We start from the raw sequence: 15,306 nt of genomic DNA, 5'->3' as shown, positions 1-15,306 counted from the left end.
TGCTTGCATGTGTATGAATTCATCTCTCAAGTACTGGAAATAAGTCCAGCCTCTGCGATAATGCATCAAGTTGTGATCCATAAGTCTAAATTATCCATATATAAATTGTCCAACATTTCCTACACATTTCATCTTTTCCTGAACTGCTGTGCACATGTGCATTTATATACATTTGGCAAAGCATCTGGAGAAACTTCACACTGACCTCAGCATCCTACTCATAGAGACTGCACCAAGCACCATGCAATCACAAATATATAAGTATATGTTGGGAAAGATAAATAGTTTTATATTTTTAGGATATATATTTCTACACATCTTTAAGATTCTTATTTATTTATTTTTACTTAAAAAAATATATATATATATATATATATATATATATACATATTTTTTTCCATTTTTGGCTGGAACAGGTTAGAACCCTGGGTTTAGGGGTGGGTTGTTTAGTTAAGAAGAGGGAAATTAATTGATGATAAAAATGGTGTCCTTATAAACGTTTCATAATGTACTTTAGTGATAATACGTTTTGTTATTTACACATTAATTCTGTACAAAATCCTCATCGTCTATAAATCAGGGTCATGTATCATTAATCAAAATTTGCCATTTGTTCTCTTTTATTACAATCATTGGGGTGAAATGGAGACACACACACAGGAGCTTTGCATAGAGTGGAAATCAGAAAAGTGGAGCCGGGTCCCGTCAGAAATGTACTAAGAAAGAAGAGCAGTGTGACTGTGAAGCAAGTAACCAGTTTTACCAGTCTTTTGCAGCAGATTAGCATCATTATGGAAAATGTCAAACTGACCAAGTAATGTCAATGCTAACGTGAAGCATTGTTGCCCATGCCGGAAATCTGCTTCTCAAGCAAACATGTAGTGACGTTCTGTCAGGATTTGCCAGGAGCCAGGAGCAGGATGTGTGTGTGAGACATCGTGAAATAGAGAGCAGGCCTAATGGTCGACTTTGAAAGCCCCAAACCTTTGGTACATTCGGTGCAAAATATATATTTATACACACAACAGGACAGACATACATATACAGTTATATACAAAGAGACAAACAGGACCGCACACATGGTACACGTACATGTGCTCGCACATTTCACAAAATCAAAACAGCCCCACTGATTCATCACCATGAGCAATGAAACATAACCATCGACCTATTACTAAGATAGGCAGACGTGCACATATGAAAGTAACAACATTTTTGAAACATGCTGCCAAGATACTCGCCATCACACTGTCATAGAGAAAACAAACGATTGCAGTCACACATTGTCAATTATCAGAGCTAAAACTAAGTGACTGAAGCACCGATTTCCCACACCTTGTTCCCATGAGCTTTACACTCAAGGTATGACAGTGGCAGGTAAGCATAAGGCCGCATGCATCAAGTAAGCGCCACAACCAAAGTGACACAACTTAACCAACTCCCTCACCCTTTTTTCTGAATGGGTAGCAATATCCTCATGCAAAAAAAGCTAGTAAGGACAGTGTGTTGCACTATTTCAGCATGCAATATCGAGCTATAACACAACGCCATCTAGGGGTTTCTGCCCTGGCTCGGCTCACAGAGCTGGCCAAGAAGATCCCACATGCAGTATTGGGCTGGGAGAGGGGACTGGGATACAAAAGTCTGCCCCCACATCTCGCATCACATGTGGGGCCCATCACCATGATTCCAGCCCCTGTGTTTAAGCTCCAACAGGACTTTTTACAGTAGGTGTAATCTTGCATGCACCCCATAGAAAATGTGTGTGTTTTTGTGTGCATGTAGGAAAGTGTGTGAGAGAAGTGAAAGGGTCCCTTGGGGTATGGTAGTGCACTTACAGAAATGTTGATTCACTGGCTTTAAAGACAAAACTATTGTCTGTCATGACAAAACTTCTAAAATATAATATCCACACAGCCCTAAAGGTCAGTTCTTTTTCCTGACAACTACATCCTCACACTTGGTCAGGTCATTCAGCACAGACAAATCACTGCTTCTCTGCTTTAGCATACCTTACTGCCCCCTTGTGTTGATATCTGTAAAAGGAACTTAACCTGCAGCTCCTACAGTTTCATCGTCTTTTGATTTGTGACACACGAGGATCTGGTCAGACATAAAATAGCTTCCCTTGTGAAATTTCCCTTTACAGTCAGGAAAACCCAAGAGGTCCTAAAAAAATCCCACCGCTGCACTCTGAACAGGAACCTAGGTTGACACCAGGTTTGTCTTTCAGCTAACAAGGCCTAATCCGGTGCCAACATCGGGTCAAGTGCCTCCTCCTTCCTCAAGCAACTGCGTCATATTTCATTTCCTTTCACTTCACATCCAACTTTGTGTTTCCTCTCCAGCCTGTGTGAGATTCCCCTTCCTCGGGGGCCGAGCAGAGTTGCTTGAGGTTCATACATTCAGTCACTGATTTGGTACATTCATCACTTTCACTGGGTGGGAGGCGATTGCATCAGTGAGCAGGACCTTGTGTGTCATACTCATGAGCAGGTGTCATCTGTCTGTGTGGGAGAGAAAGTGCATTGGTCGCTCATGATAAATGTGTGGAAGAGTTTGAAAGACAGGAACCCTGCATTTCTATCTGACTGGAGTGTGTCGGTACATGTATCTGGAGTGAGTGCATCTGTGACACTGTACGAAAATAAACTGGAGGGTGCAAGGATAATGCTGTAGTATTGTATGTGTGTGTGATACTGGGCGTCCTTGTTGACTGTTTCCAGAAACAAGGCTGCGTCTGATGTGTGTTAACCTCTCATGCTCAGATAAGAGCTCTGATGTTACAGTAGTGAAGGTAACAGTCCTGACACTGTCCATACATGTATTACTGATGCTTATGAAAGAATCAAAACAGTTAACAGGTACTGTCAAGTCTCTGTTTTGTCAACTGATTTGTATTTGTTTACTTGCTTGTGTGTGTGAGTGGGTGTTTGTGCACACCAGTGTATCTCCTGCTCCATTGAATACCCATTTAAAAGTCGAGAAGGTCATATTTCCAAGCTGATAAAAAATATTGGGAGAAACACTGGTTTGCACTTCAATCATAACAAAATATCTCATGTTTGTTAATGTGTGAGTGTGTGTGTGGGTGTGTTATAGGTGTTATAGTTTATGACACTGCAGCCTCAGTGCAGGAAGGACACAGTTTAGAGGTCCAGGGAGGGAGAAGGGAGCGCTGTAGCTTTCGAGCAGCTGTCTCTGAGCTGCAGGGTGGAGAAAGAGGAGGAGAAGGAGAAGGGGAGATGCTAAAAAATCCAGTAACCAAGGCCATTAACTGAAGAGATAAAGCACACATGTGGCTTAATGAACAAAGGTTACCATGACAACAAGAAACTGCACTGTACGGCTTTTCGCTCTATTTTCCAATTCTCCGTCTTTCTTCCAGAGGGTGTTCAAGTGATGGGTCGCTGTCAAAAATGTAAGAGAGAGGCGGAGAATTGGAATGAATCCTGTGTACTGAGTGAAGAAAAACCAGTTGTAAAAAAACTGCAGCGTTATCCATGGGTGGGTAGTTGCCATTTGAGGATATTAGTTTTATTTTCCATGTCCTTCCAGAGATGTCCAGGTGCTTCTCTGTCTTAAGTTACACCTGGATGTGAGCTGTGTTGAGGTTATTCCAAACCGAACGTGCTCGTTTCCTCTACAGCAGTGACCAGCTTCTCGTAGAGCATGGAGAAGGACGGGTAAGGTGGGAGGTCCAAACGATTAAAGCAAGTGTGAGCCCTGTGGAGACACACAACACACAACACACAACAAAAAGATAAATGTTTAATTCAATCATTATTCTCAGAACAGCAAATAATACAAAGAACATGTACATATGAAACTTTATGGCAAAAAATGGCAGATTTCTTTTTTTAATTCATTCACATGTTTGACACACCCACTGATTTAAACAAATCAGACCAAAGTAGCAGCTCTAACACCCATAGAATCCCAATACCCAAAAAATGATCAGATGATTATTAGGAGAATAAGAAGTGAGAATAAGAAGTGTTAAGTCACTTATACAAACACAAAAGTTGTGTTTAACATTAGTCATATTCATTCCATTACTTACTTACTAGTTATCTTATTAAACAGTAGCCCTACCTGGGTAAGGAGGTGATTTTTCCCCACTTCTCGACACAGAATCTGCGAGGTCCATTACTCCCCCGTAGGGAGGCGAAACCCTCGTAAGGAATACTGGAAGTGCCTGTCACAAACTAGAGACACGAAAGACACAAAAGTCAGATCAATATGAAAACAGCAGCCTAACACATTTGATTATTCATGAATTAAATATGATATGAATTAATCGTTTTAGTTTTATATATTCATCTGAATTTTAACAAGTAATTTCACTGAAAACCTGAAAATTTCAAACTCCTTTTTGATAGCAAAAGTCACTCTAACATCTTGAATTATTTCTCAAGCACGTTATCAAGGTAGAAGCTCGGCCGTTGTGATATGAAGGTTTCACAGTGAGTGGTGTGCGGTGAACACATCTCTGCAGTATCTGCAGGGCATCTGGCCTCCACACGGGGGCAGTCTGTGTACATGCGCTCACCCACGTGCCCTACCTGCAGCAGCCTGAGCCTCTGCTCATTGTTGAATCTCTCCACAGCAGCCCAGAACCAGCGAATCACTATGTGGTTGTCATGGTAACCTGGGGGGAGGTAAATGATGATGGTGCATGAGTCAGATGAATAACAAATAAGATCTCCGTCCCTTGTTCCTCTCCTCTCTCCTACCTCACTATTTCTCGGCTTCGCTGTTTGAATGGGCTCTGCTGTTTAATCTTTAATGGGCTGAGCTGTTTTGTCCGTCTCAGTCGATTCCTCTATTAAAAGAGTCTCACACTGAGTCATGGCCGACTGTCAGCTTGAGTTCTCTTCCCGCTGCTGGCGGCTTTTCAAATGTATTGGCCAAACCTTTAAAAAGCCCTTTAATGTGATCTCTTGTAAACGCTTCGGCCACTGGCGCTTGCATCTGAGCACTGTACACGACATGTATAACAATAGTTAAATTGCCAACAAAGCTTCAGGTGCTCATTGATTGAATATTATTATTATGAAATTATCTATCAAAATCAAGAATCATGATTTGTTATTAATGATCCAAAAAATAATTTAGTAAGGGAAAAATAATGTTACATTTATTGTAGGAGTAAGTAAACCCTGAATTTCAGTGGCACGTTGGCGGAGGATGACCGTGGATCAGATAGTTATCTGCATCTGTTAATAATTGTATATTTTCTTACATATTGCTAGATGTCAGGAAAACTGCAGGTTTGAATCTAGTTGAGAACTGAAAAAGAAAAACTTCAAGAGAAAAAAAACGCTTTTATGGACTGAGATCGGTTTAGTTTAAAAACACCATAGTACTATGGATGTAGTATACATAATACAGGTTCAGTTGTCACATTTGTCAGCGCTCCACAAACACACTGATCTTTAGATTCACATACCTCCTCTATACTCTGTGTTGTTCCTCCAGTCCGCCAGGTCAATCTCTGCAGTGCCTGCAATCACCAGCTCCAGCTCCCTGGCATCAAACACTGACACCAGTCTCACATCCACCACCTAACAAACACACGTGCAAGTTGATGAGCACGTGGATAAACAAAAGGAGGAGCATCATCATTTATCACAGTCCTCCCACATATGCCAGCTCGAAGACCACAGTCACAGAAGATCTGTACTGTGGAGACACACGGAGAGACAGACGGCAGGGAGACAATCATTGCTGGTGAAAAGTTTCCATCAGTTTGTTGACAGTAAATTAGATTTGTTGAGTAAACCAGAGCCTACAAAGTAACACTGGCACACATGTAGCCCACAAAGACCCAGTAATCTGTCAACACAAGGGATTTTGGAGTTTGTTCTACAATCTAAACATCAGTCCACACTTGGTTCATTCTGTCAGGCTGGGCTTTCACAGCATGTGCCACTGTGGGGCTATCAGATCTCAGATCTATTCTCCTACACTATGATGCCACCTCTCTAGCGCAAATACACACACACATTTTTGTTTTTCAGAGTTTGAACAGACCACTGTAGACATGCGCTTACATTCACATCCAAACTGAGCAGTGCACAAAATCTAAACATTCAGTCTGTTATATAAGAGAGTACCTTTTGACTAGAATCATAACAGACATGAAGCAGATAAATAAACTAAGCCATCTATTTTAATTTATATACTTCATTTCTACCCTCCTACATCTCCCTGGTGAAAAGGAGGTTAACCAACAAAAGTTAGCACGAGGTCACAAGAGTAACCTCAAGTAACGCTCTAATGTCACAGTGTAGTTGAGATGCGTGTGTGTTTCTGGTAGCCACTTCCTAGAATTATTCCTATAATTGTACCATCACATCACATGTTGAAATAGTTTATTATTTCTCTATAATTTAAACATCACGTTACTTAAAACTAATTTCTAATGTTGATGTTTAATGAAATAATTATTATAAGAACAGCAAAAAAAAACGTTACGGGATCATCACTGACCCACTGAATTAGACAAATCAGACCAAGGTAGCAGCTCTTCGGGTGCTGGAGAGTTTGAGAACCATGATATTTCAAAAACATCCACAGAATCCATTTAACAAAAAAAAAAAAGTAATAGATACATTGAATAGATCAGATGATGATTATAGGCTGACAGACAGATGGCTGGTAGTGAAATGCTGAGTCACCTATATACATGCAAGAATTGGTGTTAAGAATGTGTTCTTTAATTCTCAGCAACTTAAGTGCTCAATCAACAGTCCCTCTAATGTGCCATGAATCCTACCTGTTTCACAACTAACACAGCCTCATGACCTCAGTAACGTCTCTAAACACTGACAAAATAAAATGTGCTCTACCTCATAAAAGCCTCGCACCAGGCTCTCCGTCTGCTGAGCCACTCCTCTCTCTATACGCCACTTGACCATTCGCTCAATGTACTCCTTCTTGTTCTTCTCGGACACCGGGATGCCAGCCCCGCCCGGCTTCAGCTCTCTCTCCGTAATCTGCATAATCACAGGCATGGAAACATGAGATTCAACTGCAGATTTATTTTCATAATGAAATTAAACAATCACTCCTTTACCTGTCCAAAAACCTCTTCATTGACAGTGAAAGTGAGGTCCAGCATGTCTTCGATGTCGTTGTCCTTCATCCACTGAAGACTCTGGTGAAACTCCTCATCCAGGAACTCCAAGTCACTCAGGTCACACGGGCTGCATGAGCACAGAAAGATGTTGGTCAGTTGCACAGAGTTTACAGCAGGGTCAGAAACGTATTGACTGCCACACTCATAAACCATGGCTGACTGTAAGAAGGGAGGTTGAAGGTCAATTACCTGATGTATAACAGATGTACCTCAAGTGCAAGTAAAGTATAACACACCCCCGTGATGCATGACAGGAAATATGTTTGTACAAATTTATTACATATCAGGATAAACCCCTAGAGACGCGCAATCCTGCGATAGATGTTTACTGCGACACAGATTGTAAATTAAAGTAGAGGGCAAAATACATCATTCTAATTAAAAAAATGTTCTACTAAATTGACGTTTTATCGAGACGTGCACACTTTGAACACAATATATTCCTAATATATTTTGGAATTTTTGGCAGTTTTTGCTTTGTTGACACACATTTCTTTTATTTACAGGCCTATTCCTTTGTCACATGTTTTAGCTGAAATTAAAATGATTGGAAATTGCCTTTATGTCCACAGATTTCCAACACACAGCAAATGTGTGTGATGAGTAAAACCTTTTCCATCATGCTTTGGATGATATAAGTGGAACGTATACTGTTGCTACGGAGATGGTTAGTTAGTTTGAGTTTAAATATATATATACATGTATGCGTATATGTGTGTGTATATATATATATATACACATATTTAAATAAATAAGTAAATACAAATTTGAGTAATTAATAGAGTAAATAATACACTATATATAGAGTAAATAATACACTATATATATATATATATATATATAGTCCTTATATTTATTTAAATTTGTATATATATATTTCCATTTTATATTATTTTAATTAGATATCATGAATACAATTTGGAAATAATGTTATTTTAATTAGAATTTAAATACATTTCTATATGTTTGATAGATGCTTATCTGCACTGTGATGGTGTAGTAAAGAGAGGATCCATTTTGTAGATGAGGTGAAGAAGCCTTATTATTACAGAAACATCTGTTATCTAACCCAAACCATTACTGGAGACATTTGTGGGGGATCTAATTGGAAGTGTTGGTGCCCTGCAAATTATAAAGGAACAGAAATTACAGAGAGAAGCAGGCTGAGGGACGTACATGCGAAGAAGCCCCTTGTAGAAGGGTCGGGTAAAGAAGGCATCCAGCAGGTACTGGTGGACGAGGGCCAACCCCAGGATTCGCCCACTGAAGCGGAACCTAGACCCGGCACAGGAAACACAGGAGAATTCATGAGCCCGCATCAGATCAGGCAATGAAGCCTGCTTTGAGTAGCAGTAGGTTTACTCTTTTACTTCTGCTGATTCATATGGATGGACGTTGGTTGGCTAATGTGTACTTGTTTCTTCCATGATGTGACAGCCTTAAATACCCACATCTGTTATCTTCTTCATCCAGTCTAGGCATTATAATTTTCCAGTGTAGTTTTCTGTCCATCCATTTATCAGTCTGATCATCCATCTATCCCATCTTTTATCAATCCATCTGTCCATCCAACCACTGTCACTAAGGCAAAAATTGACTGGTGAGCCATGGACTGCTGATCCAAATTTCCGCAGAATTGCTTCTATTTTGGGATCGGAACACAACAGCAGTCAGAGCAGCTAAAATGAACACTTTACAGTCAGCACAGCAGCAAGTGTAGCTTCAACAAACATGTGATGGATAGACAGACAGGCAGACTGATACTGTAGCGACAGCGCAAACATATGAAATCCTCACCACTCGTGGTGGTTGTCTACAAAGGCCGACATGGGGCTGATCTGCACTGTGTACGTGTCATTGGCTGAATATTCAAACAGGCCGTAGTACGGGTTGAACAGCTCTCTGGACACCAAGAAGAAAAACTCTCTGGAGGGACCACTGTAGTCCAGTCTGCAAAACAAGAATCATAACACATGTACAGTAAATACACGTCAGTAGGAGAAGTGAAGCAGTGAATATTCTTCAGCAACTGCGGTGCAGTCACACAAACAAATTAAAGGAACAGTGTACAATTTATGTACAAGACTTTGCTTTGGACGGAAATAGTCAAAGCAAAATCTGGACAACTGGTGTTTGTTTCAGCAAAGATACACCCCCACAACCATCTGCTCCTGGGCATTTGCAACAATAAAAGGATACGAGATTATACAATGACAGCAAAGCACATATTATCACTCATTCCACCACCTATAAAATCACAGTATACATGCTGTCAATCATCTGTATAAAGAGCTTGTTTTTCCCACCCACTTGCACCAGCTGCTAATATGCCACAAGATGGTGGAATTACTGTGATGTTATCAAGGTTTGTGAAATGATAAGATGTGAAGCTCGAGATGAGATTGAATGCTCAGTAAAGTTCACCTGGATCAATAACAGATGGAGAAATACACACATTTCACACTTGCACTGTCTACAGCATGATAAGGAAATGTCATCCTCACCCATCCTCCCCTACAAAGCTGACATAGAGTTTACTCCTCTGAAGGTCTTTACGGGAGTAACACATGATTTGGTTAAAGGCGTCCTCCAGAAGGTGGTCCCTGCGTATGATCAGCCTGTGAGCAAACACACGCACAGAAGAAGGCACACAGTATTATATGAAGCCCAGTTTTTACTTTACTGTTAAATTTATATTATTTCAGTTTTGGGTTTAAAGTTAAGAGTATGTTTATTATATTACATGTGTATTAACATTAAAGCCCATAAAAAGACAAACATCTTCTTTTTTTTTAAACAAATCAAAAATATATAGTTTTAATATATATATATATTTTTTTAAACGTGCAATTTCCTTAAATAGTTGAGTACTGTAGGTATTTATAGTCCTATTGTTAAGTGCCGATTTGGTGCTCTAGTCAGTATTTCAGGCAGTAAGATGGTGAATGTGTGTGTGTGTGTGTGTGTGTGTGTGTGTGCGTGAAGCGACAGTGTAATTCACTGATGTTTTTTTAATAGTTTGTGGTCAAAAAGGAGCTCTATGTCATGTCATTGTTGCCTTGGATCTTTTCCTGGGATTTGTTGATAACAATAAAAATATGAAATATTTACAGACTCATCCTTTAAAACTGTAAAGCTTCCCCGTCTAAAATATTCAAAAGATATCTAAACACTGATCTATGTGACATAAAAAAAATTCTTCCCTTCAGAGAAACTAATGTCCCTGTGGAGGTGAGAGGGCTGGGAGAGCACCTTCACCTCCACCGGAGGATCAATCAGCGCAGGTTAGAGCTGTTAGCTGATTGATCCTCAGGTTTGAAACCTCAAGGAGGCTAAGAACTGAGACACAAGAGAGTCACAGAGGACTGAGAGTCACGGACACAGAAACTGAGCAGAGCGGAGCCAAGAAACCAGCAGAAAGTGCTGGTACTTTAAGTTTAGAGTTTTGTTTTGAGTTAATAAAGTACCCTGAAAAGCACCATGTTTGTGTCTGGGTGTGCATGAGAGAGCCCCGTGGCACCGACGTAGTTTTTAATGCAGTCATGTGACAGTCAAGGATGGAAGAGACAGAGATGTCAGCACTCATGATCTCCTGCTTCCCAACCCACCACTGAAAACACATCACTCTTTGTGTTTCCATTCACTTAAAACAGTAAATGAAGAAACGTTAATGAACCGGCCATAAGAATTATTGCTATTTTTATATAATTTGATGAATAGAAAGCATTGCTATATAAGGAAACCAATTCATAAATCTCTTTAAATTGCAGTATTTAAACATACTTGACTTTTCCTGGTCCTTGGCCGTAACCTTTGGTCTCCAGCTTTCGATAGAAGTTTCTCAGTTTAGCCTCAAAATCTCGCTTATAGGGAGCAGGAGCACGAGCATTGGCTCGCTGAGTGCCTGAGATATAAACAAGAGAGAGAGAGGGAGCGTTAGCAGACCGACAGACAGACACAATAAAAAAGAGAGATGGGGGAGTAAATGTACAGTAATCATCAAGCAATAGGCAAAACAGAAAAGAAAAAGGGGGCAGAGCTATACGGAGAGGGAGATAAAATAATGGAATGATCTCAAGTGGAAAAAGGCTAAATCCTGATTGGGCGAGGAGTCTAAGAATCTGAAATAGCCACTATATGCAGGTTAATCCTGGATTGGTATTTTGTTTCATACTATTCAAAGAAACACACAGACAGAACCTGTTTTTCAGCTCAAGCTGCATCTCTGCTACTGTATCTAAATGTCTGTAATCTCATTGAATAGTTAAAGGTTAGCAGGGGGCTGAGCATAAAGAGTCTGTGCAGAGGGCCAGACAGATGTAGATGAGCTGGGACTGATGAGCTGAAGAAGAGAAGCCTGTATCAGTGAATGGTCAGGTGGCCAGATGGAAGAAAGTGAGCAGCTCTCTAATCATTCTCTATTTGTTGCACTTTTCAAGTGCATCTGAGTGTAACACTGTATGCACCAGTATCCCTATAGTTTGAACAAAATTGTGTCCACCAATGTATGTATGTATTTTTATGCTCGCTATGTCTTTACGTCCAAATTTCCACTGAGACAAATAAAGTCATCTTACATCTATGATTGCAAGCTTTTCACTTCAAGAGAGACCATTCAGAACAACTACACACAGTTGATTTCTAGCACTGGTCAGATAACACATATGAAGAGGTTATTTGTGTGTGTATATATATATATATATATATACATATTACCATATTCTAATTTGTCCCCCCACTGCTTGATAATGAACTAAAAATAAAATTCTACACTTCTAATAATAACCTAAAAGATCCTGCAAGTAAAGCCAATGCAGTTCTCTCTCTCACAAGAACTTGTCTTTCACTCTCATCTGTGTAGTCAGAGTGTGTTGTACATGAGAGCAATGTTACTGCCATAGATTGAATGAATTCTGTGGGAAAAGCTGTACAATCAAATAGTAGTCAAGTTACATAGGCTACATGTTGTGAAATCTGTACATTTCATTATGATATTTTTTCTCCAAATCTCTCAGGTAATTATGAAATGAGTGTGTTGTGATATTTCAAAAATATCTATATTCATTTGAAAATACAGGGCAGAGAGCTAAGTGTGGACAATGTGCAGTATGAACTGTCTTTATGAAGAGGGTAGGTGGGTAGGAAGGGAAGGGCGTGTGATTACTTGTGTGATTGTACATTCAGGTCTCATGTTTTATTTTAGCCAGACATCAAGCTCTGTGTCATACAGTATGATGGTACTATGGAATTGCTTCTTGTATTTAATCAGACAATGCAAACCAAGCCTCATGGAATTTCATAACAGGTAAGAATCTAATAAAGATGAGAGGTAGTGTCTCATGCCAATAAAGCTGCTGCAGTCGGACTGCCTGGCGCAGACAGAGTGAGACAGAGACTTACCGGGGGAGCTCTGAGGAGAGGAGATGCAGTAACCTGGGTGAAGTAACGGCGGCACATATGACATCACCTCCTCCTCAAACAAGCTGGAGGCAGCAGGAAAGCATAGGTGGAAAAAACTGAGAGTTAAGACTTGTATTGGAAGTGTTGGGGTTATTACTGATTATAATGTTCACAAGTGAGCAATAATCAGCCCCTCACAACCACACACATGCAGAGGACTCACCTCAGCAGCATGACGAGGTCAGCGTCACTAGAGAGACGAGCCAACCCACTGACGCCCTCACTGCGAATAAACTGGACCTTCTCCCTGCACACACACACACAAACACACACACGTCAATGGGTAAACTGGCCCAATCCATTAGGATTAAAGGTTAACTGTGTGTTGAGGTTGACTGATGATGATGATAATGGAGGTGCTGGAGGGGAACAAGGCTGGAAGGGGAGAATAAAAACGGAAGCAATGAAAGAGAGAAAACACTGAGCGGAAGAGAGAACAAGAGAGATTTCAACATACTTGAGCGAGTGGTTCCTGGCGAGCTCGGGTTGCCTCTCCTGCAGTATCTCCAAGATGTTGGTTTGCCGTAGAAATGCCACTATCTTGTCATTGTAGGCTGGAGGAATAAGATAAGACAATTAGGAATGTGCGCACTGTGTCTTGTGTCTGCAGGTTTACACTTTATGCTTGCATCTGTGCACATGTACATGGGATTCTGCCCGACTCACCGACAGGCACCACATCGGGGAACTGACTCCGACTGGAGCCACTGAAGGTGCTGGAGGGGCGGGGCATGGCAGGCGGGTTGGTTTGGCGAGAGTCGTCTACTACCTGTGACAAAAGGAAGCACTACAGTTCAGGTCGCATCCTAGTTCTGACGCCGAACCCACCGAACTGACCTCAGCGCTTCCACATCATCAACAGCTTGATACTTGTTAGTGTAGCATATTCTCACCCATTAACAACAATAATAAATCAGAATCTCAAGTGTATTATGGAGGAGATTAATGCTGAATTCAAATTATTGTGTGGATGAAAAATGTTGCAATTATTAATTTAATGAGGAAATACTAATGCGACAGATTGAAACAGGTGATTATGATAATGTAAGCAAGGTGTTGCTGAATATTGGTTGAGGAGCAGACACTCATGTGACTCCTCAACTAGATAATGGATGATGAAGCAGAACATGAATATGGCAAGAAAAGAAAAGGTACAATTGTGTGAAAACGTAATGGGGCTATTTCTGTCTTGAGATGTGGTGAACACAGAGCCCCTGTACTGTATGTAACATAGTTTTCTTAGGCATTTTTTAATTTGCAGTTATATTTACTTTAACCACTCTTACTTATGTTTTTATTGTCTGATGCTGTCTCACCATTTCCCCGACAGATGCTCTCTTCCTCATGATTTGACCGTTCTAGTTTCTGTGTGTCTGATAAAACCTAAAGTCCAGCAGATTTTAAACATGTTTCCCTCAGACATCAAATTACTGACGTACCTGCTGCAGAGGTCAGTTTGAATTCCCTTTTTCTTCTTTATGTCCCTTCAAACACAAATTCCTTGAATATATACTGCCTAATTGTCTAAATAGGTTTTGACATACACTTACTATTAATCAGGTGTCTGTGGTTTTGCTCATACCAGTATGGAATGAAAATCTACCCAGCAAAATCTACAGTGATTTGAATTTGCTTAAAACAGTCATAAAGTTACAAGATACAATTGTCCAGCTCAGTGTTTAAGATTTAAGAAGGCAGTTAAAAAGTATTCTAAAGCATCTTCAAAGAATTTCGTCGAGTAAACTGGTAATTTTAAAATTATATGTAAATCTGTATTCTTGTATTTTCCCACAGGCTTGAATGCAACAAGAAGCAATGGTTTCCTATAAGGACAACTATACAAAATCTATTAGCTTAACCAGAACCCAATGATGTTGCACGTTCCAGGGATGAACAGGCAGCAAAAGCTAATCACTCTCCCTGGCTAAAAGGTGGCAGTGAGAGAAGAGAGACTGAGAGACACATACTAGAGAAATATGGAGAGAGACTGAGACAGAGCTGAGCTGAGCTGCTTTTGGAAAGATATTATATGCCGGGATGATTTATGTTGATTAATTGGAATTTATGTTTGTTGTTTTTATTCATACTAATAAAAACAATGAAACTGGTGAGTGTCTGCTGTCTGGCTGGGGAGCTTCGCCACAATATTACTACTTATTAATATCGCTACTTATTTGACAGAGACATGAGTCTGTATTTATATAGCACTTTTTTAGTCTTGATGAGCACTCAAAGCGCGGTACAGTCCAGTTTTACATTCACCCATTCACACACACCGTCATACAGTGCATCTATGTGCAGCACTTTCTCTATGAGAAGGGGCAATTTGGGGTTCAGTATCTTGTCCAAGCACCCTTCGGCATGTAGAAAGGGGAAGACTGGGATCGAACCGCCGACCTTCTGGTTAGAGGACGATCACTCGAATTAATCCCTGAGCTTTCATTTGATTTGATTTCATCATAGAGCTTTGGAAGAGATGACTACAAACGAGCCAGGTGCAGTTATCAGCACGAGGTGTGGTACATTTCACTTCCTTAAGAATTAATTATTTAATATGCAGTAGAGTGTGTGCAGTATATGAAAATGTTCAGTCGTCCAGTTGATAGAGTAAGATATGTAGAAGGACTAAGTCACAGGCAGCTGGATTTGCTGGTTAAAGGTTCAGTGTGTCGAATCTAGTGGTGAATTTGCATGTTGCAGCT

General features: G+C 40.3%; 1 protein-coding gene across 2 annotated transcripts in view; it reads right to left on the bottom strand.

Moving 5' to 3' along the window:
* Positions 1–596: 596 nt before the first annotated feature.
* Positions 597–15,306, bottom strand: part of hecw2a (HECT, C2 and WW domain containing E3 ubiquitin protein ligase 2a) — a 37,239-nt gene continuing 22,529 nt past the window's right edge. The window contains exons 17-30 of one of the 2 annotated variants that reach the window (XM_035175565.2): positions 13,271–13,373; positions 13,062–13,158; positions 12,768–12,851; positions 12,545–12,627; positions 10,928–11,048; positions 9,649–9,762; positions 8,942–9,094; positions 8,321–8,419; positions 7,082–7,211; positions 6,855–7,001; positions 5,453–5,567; positions 4,566–4,651; positions 4,096–4,208; positions 597–3,726 (exon numbers count right to left, since the gene is read on the bottom strand). In XM_035175565.2, the coding sequence (XP_035031456.2) occupies positions 3,615–3,726; positions 4,096–4,208; positions 4,566–4,651; positions 5,453–5,567; positions 6,855–7,001; positions 7,082–7,211; positions 8,321–8,419; positions 8,942–9,094; positions 9,649–9,762; positions 10,928–11,048; positions 12,545–12,627; positions 12,768–12,851; positions 13,062–13,158; positions 13,271–13,373 (1,557 nt within the window). In that variant the 3' untranslated portion in view covers positions 597–3,614. Of the gene's footprint in view, positions 3,727–4,095; positions 4,209–4,565; positions 4,652–5,452; positions 5,568–6,854; positions 7,002–7,081; positions 7,212–8,320; positions 8,420–8,605; positions 8,787–8,941; positions 9,095–9,648; positions 9,763–10,927; positions 11,049–12,544; positions 12,628–12,767; positions 12,852–13,061; positions 13,159–13,270; positions 13,374–15,306 lie in introns of those variants that run through there. The other variant, XM_035175566.2, reaches the window with a different exon arrangement.

Source organism: Hippoglossus stenolepis, chromosome 13 (genome assembly GCF_022539355.2).
Source record: "Hippoglossus stenolepis isolate QCI-W04-F060 chromosome 13, HSTE1.2, whole genome shotgun sequence".
NCBI lineage: Eukaryota > Metazoa > Chordata > Actinopteri > Pleuronectiformes > Pleuronectidae > Hippoglossus > Hippoglossus stenolepis.
The sequence above is the reverse complement of the archived record's forward strand: the minus strand, read 5'-3'. Positions and strand labels throughout refer to the sequence as shown.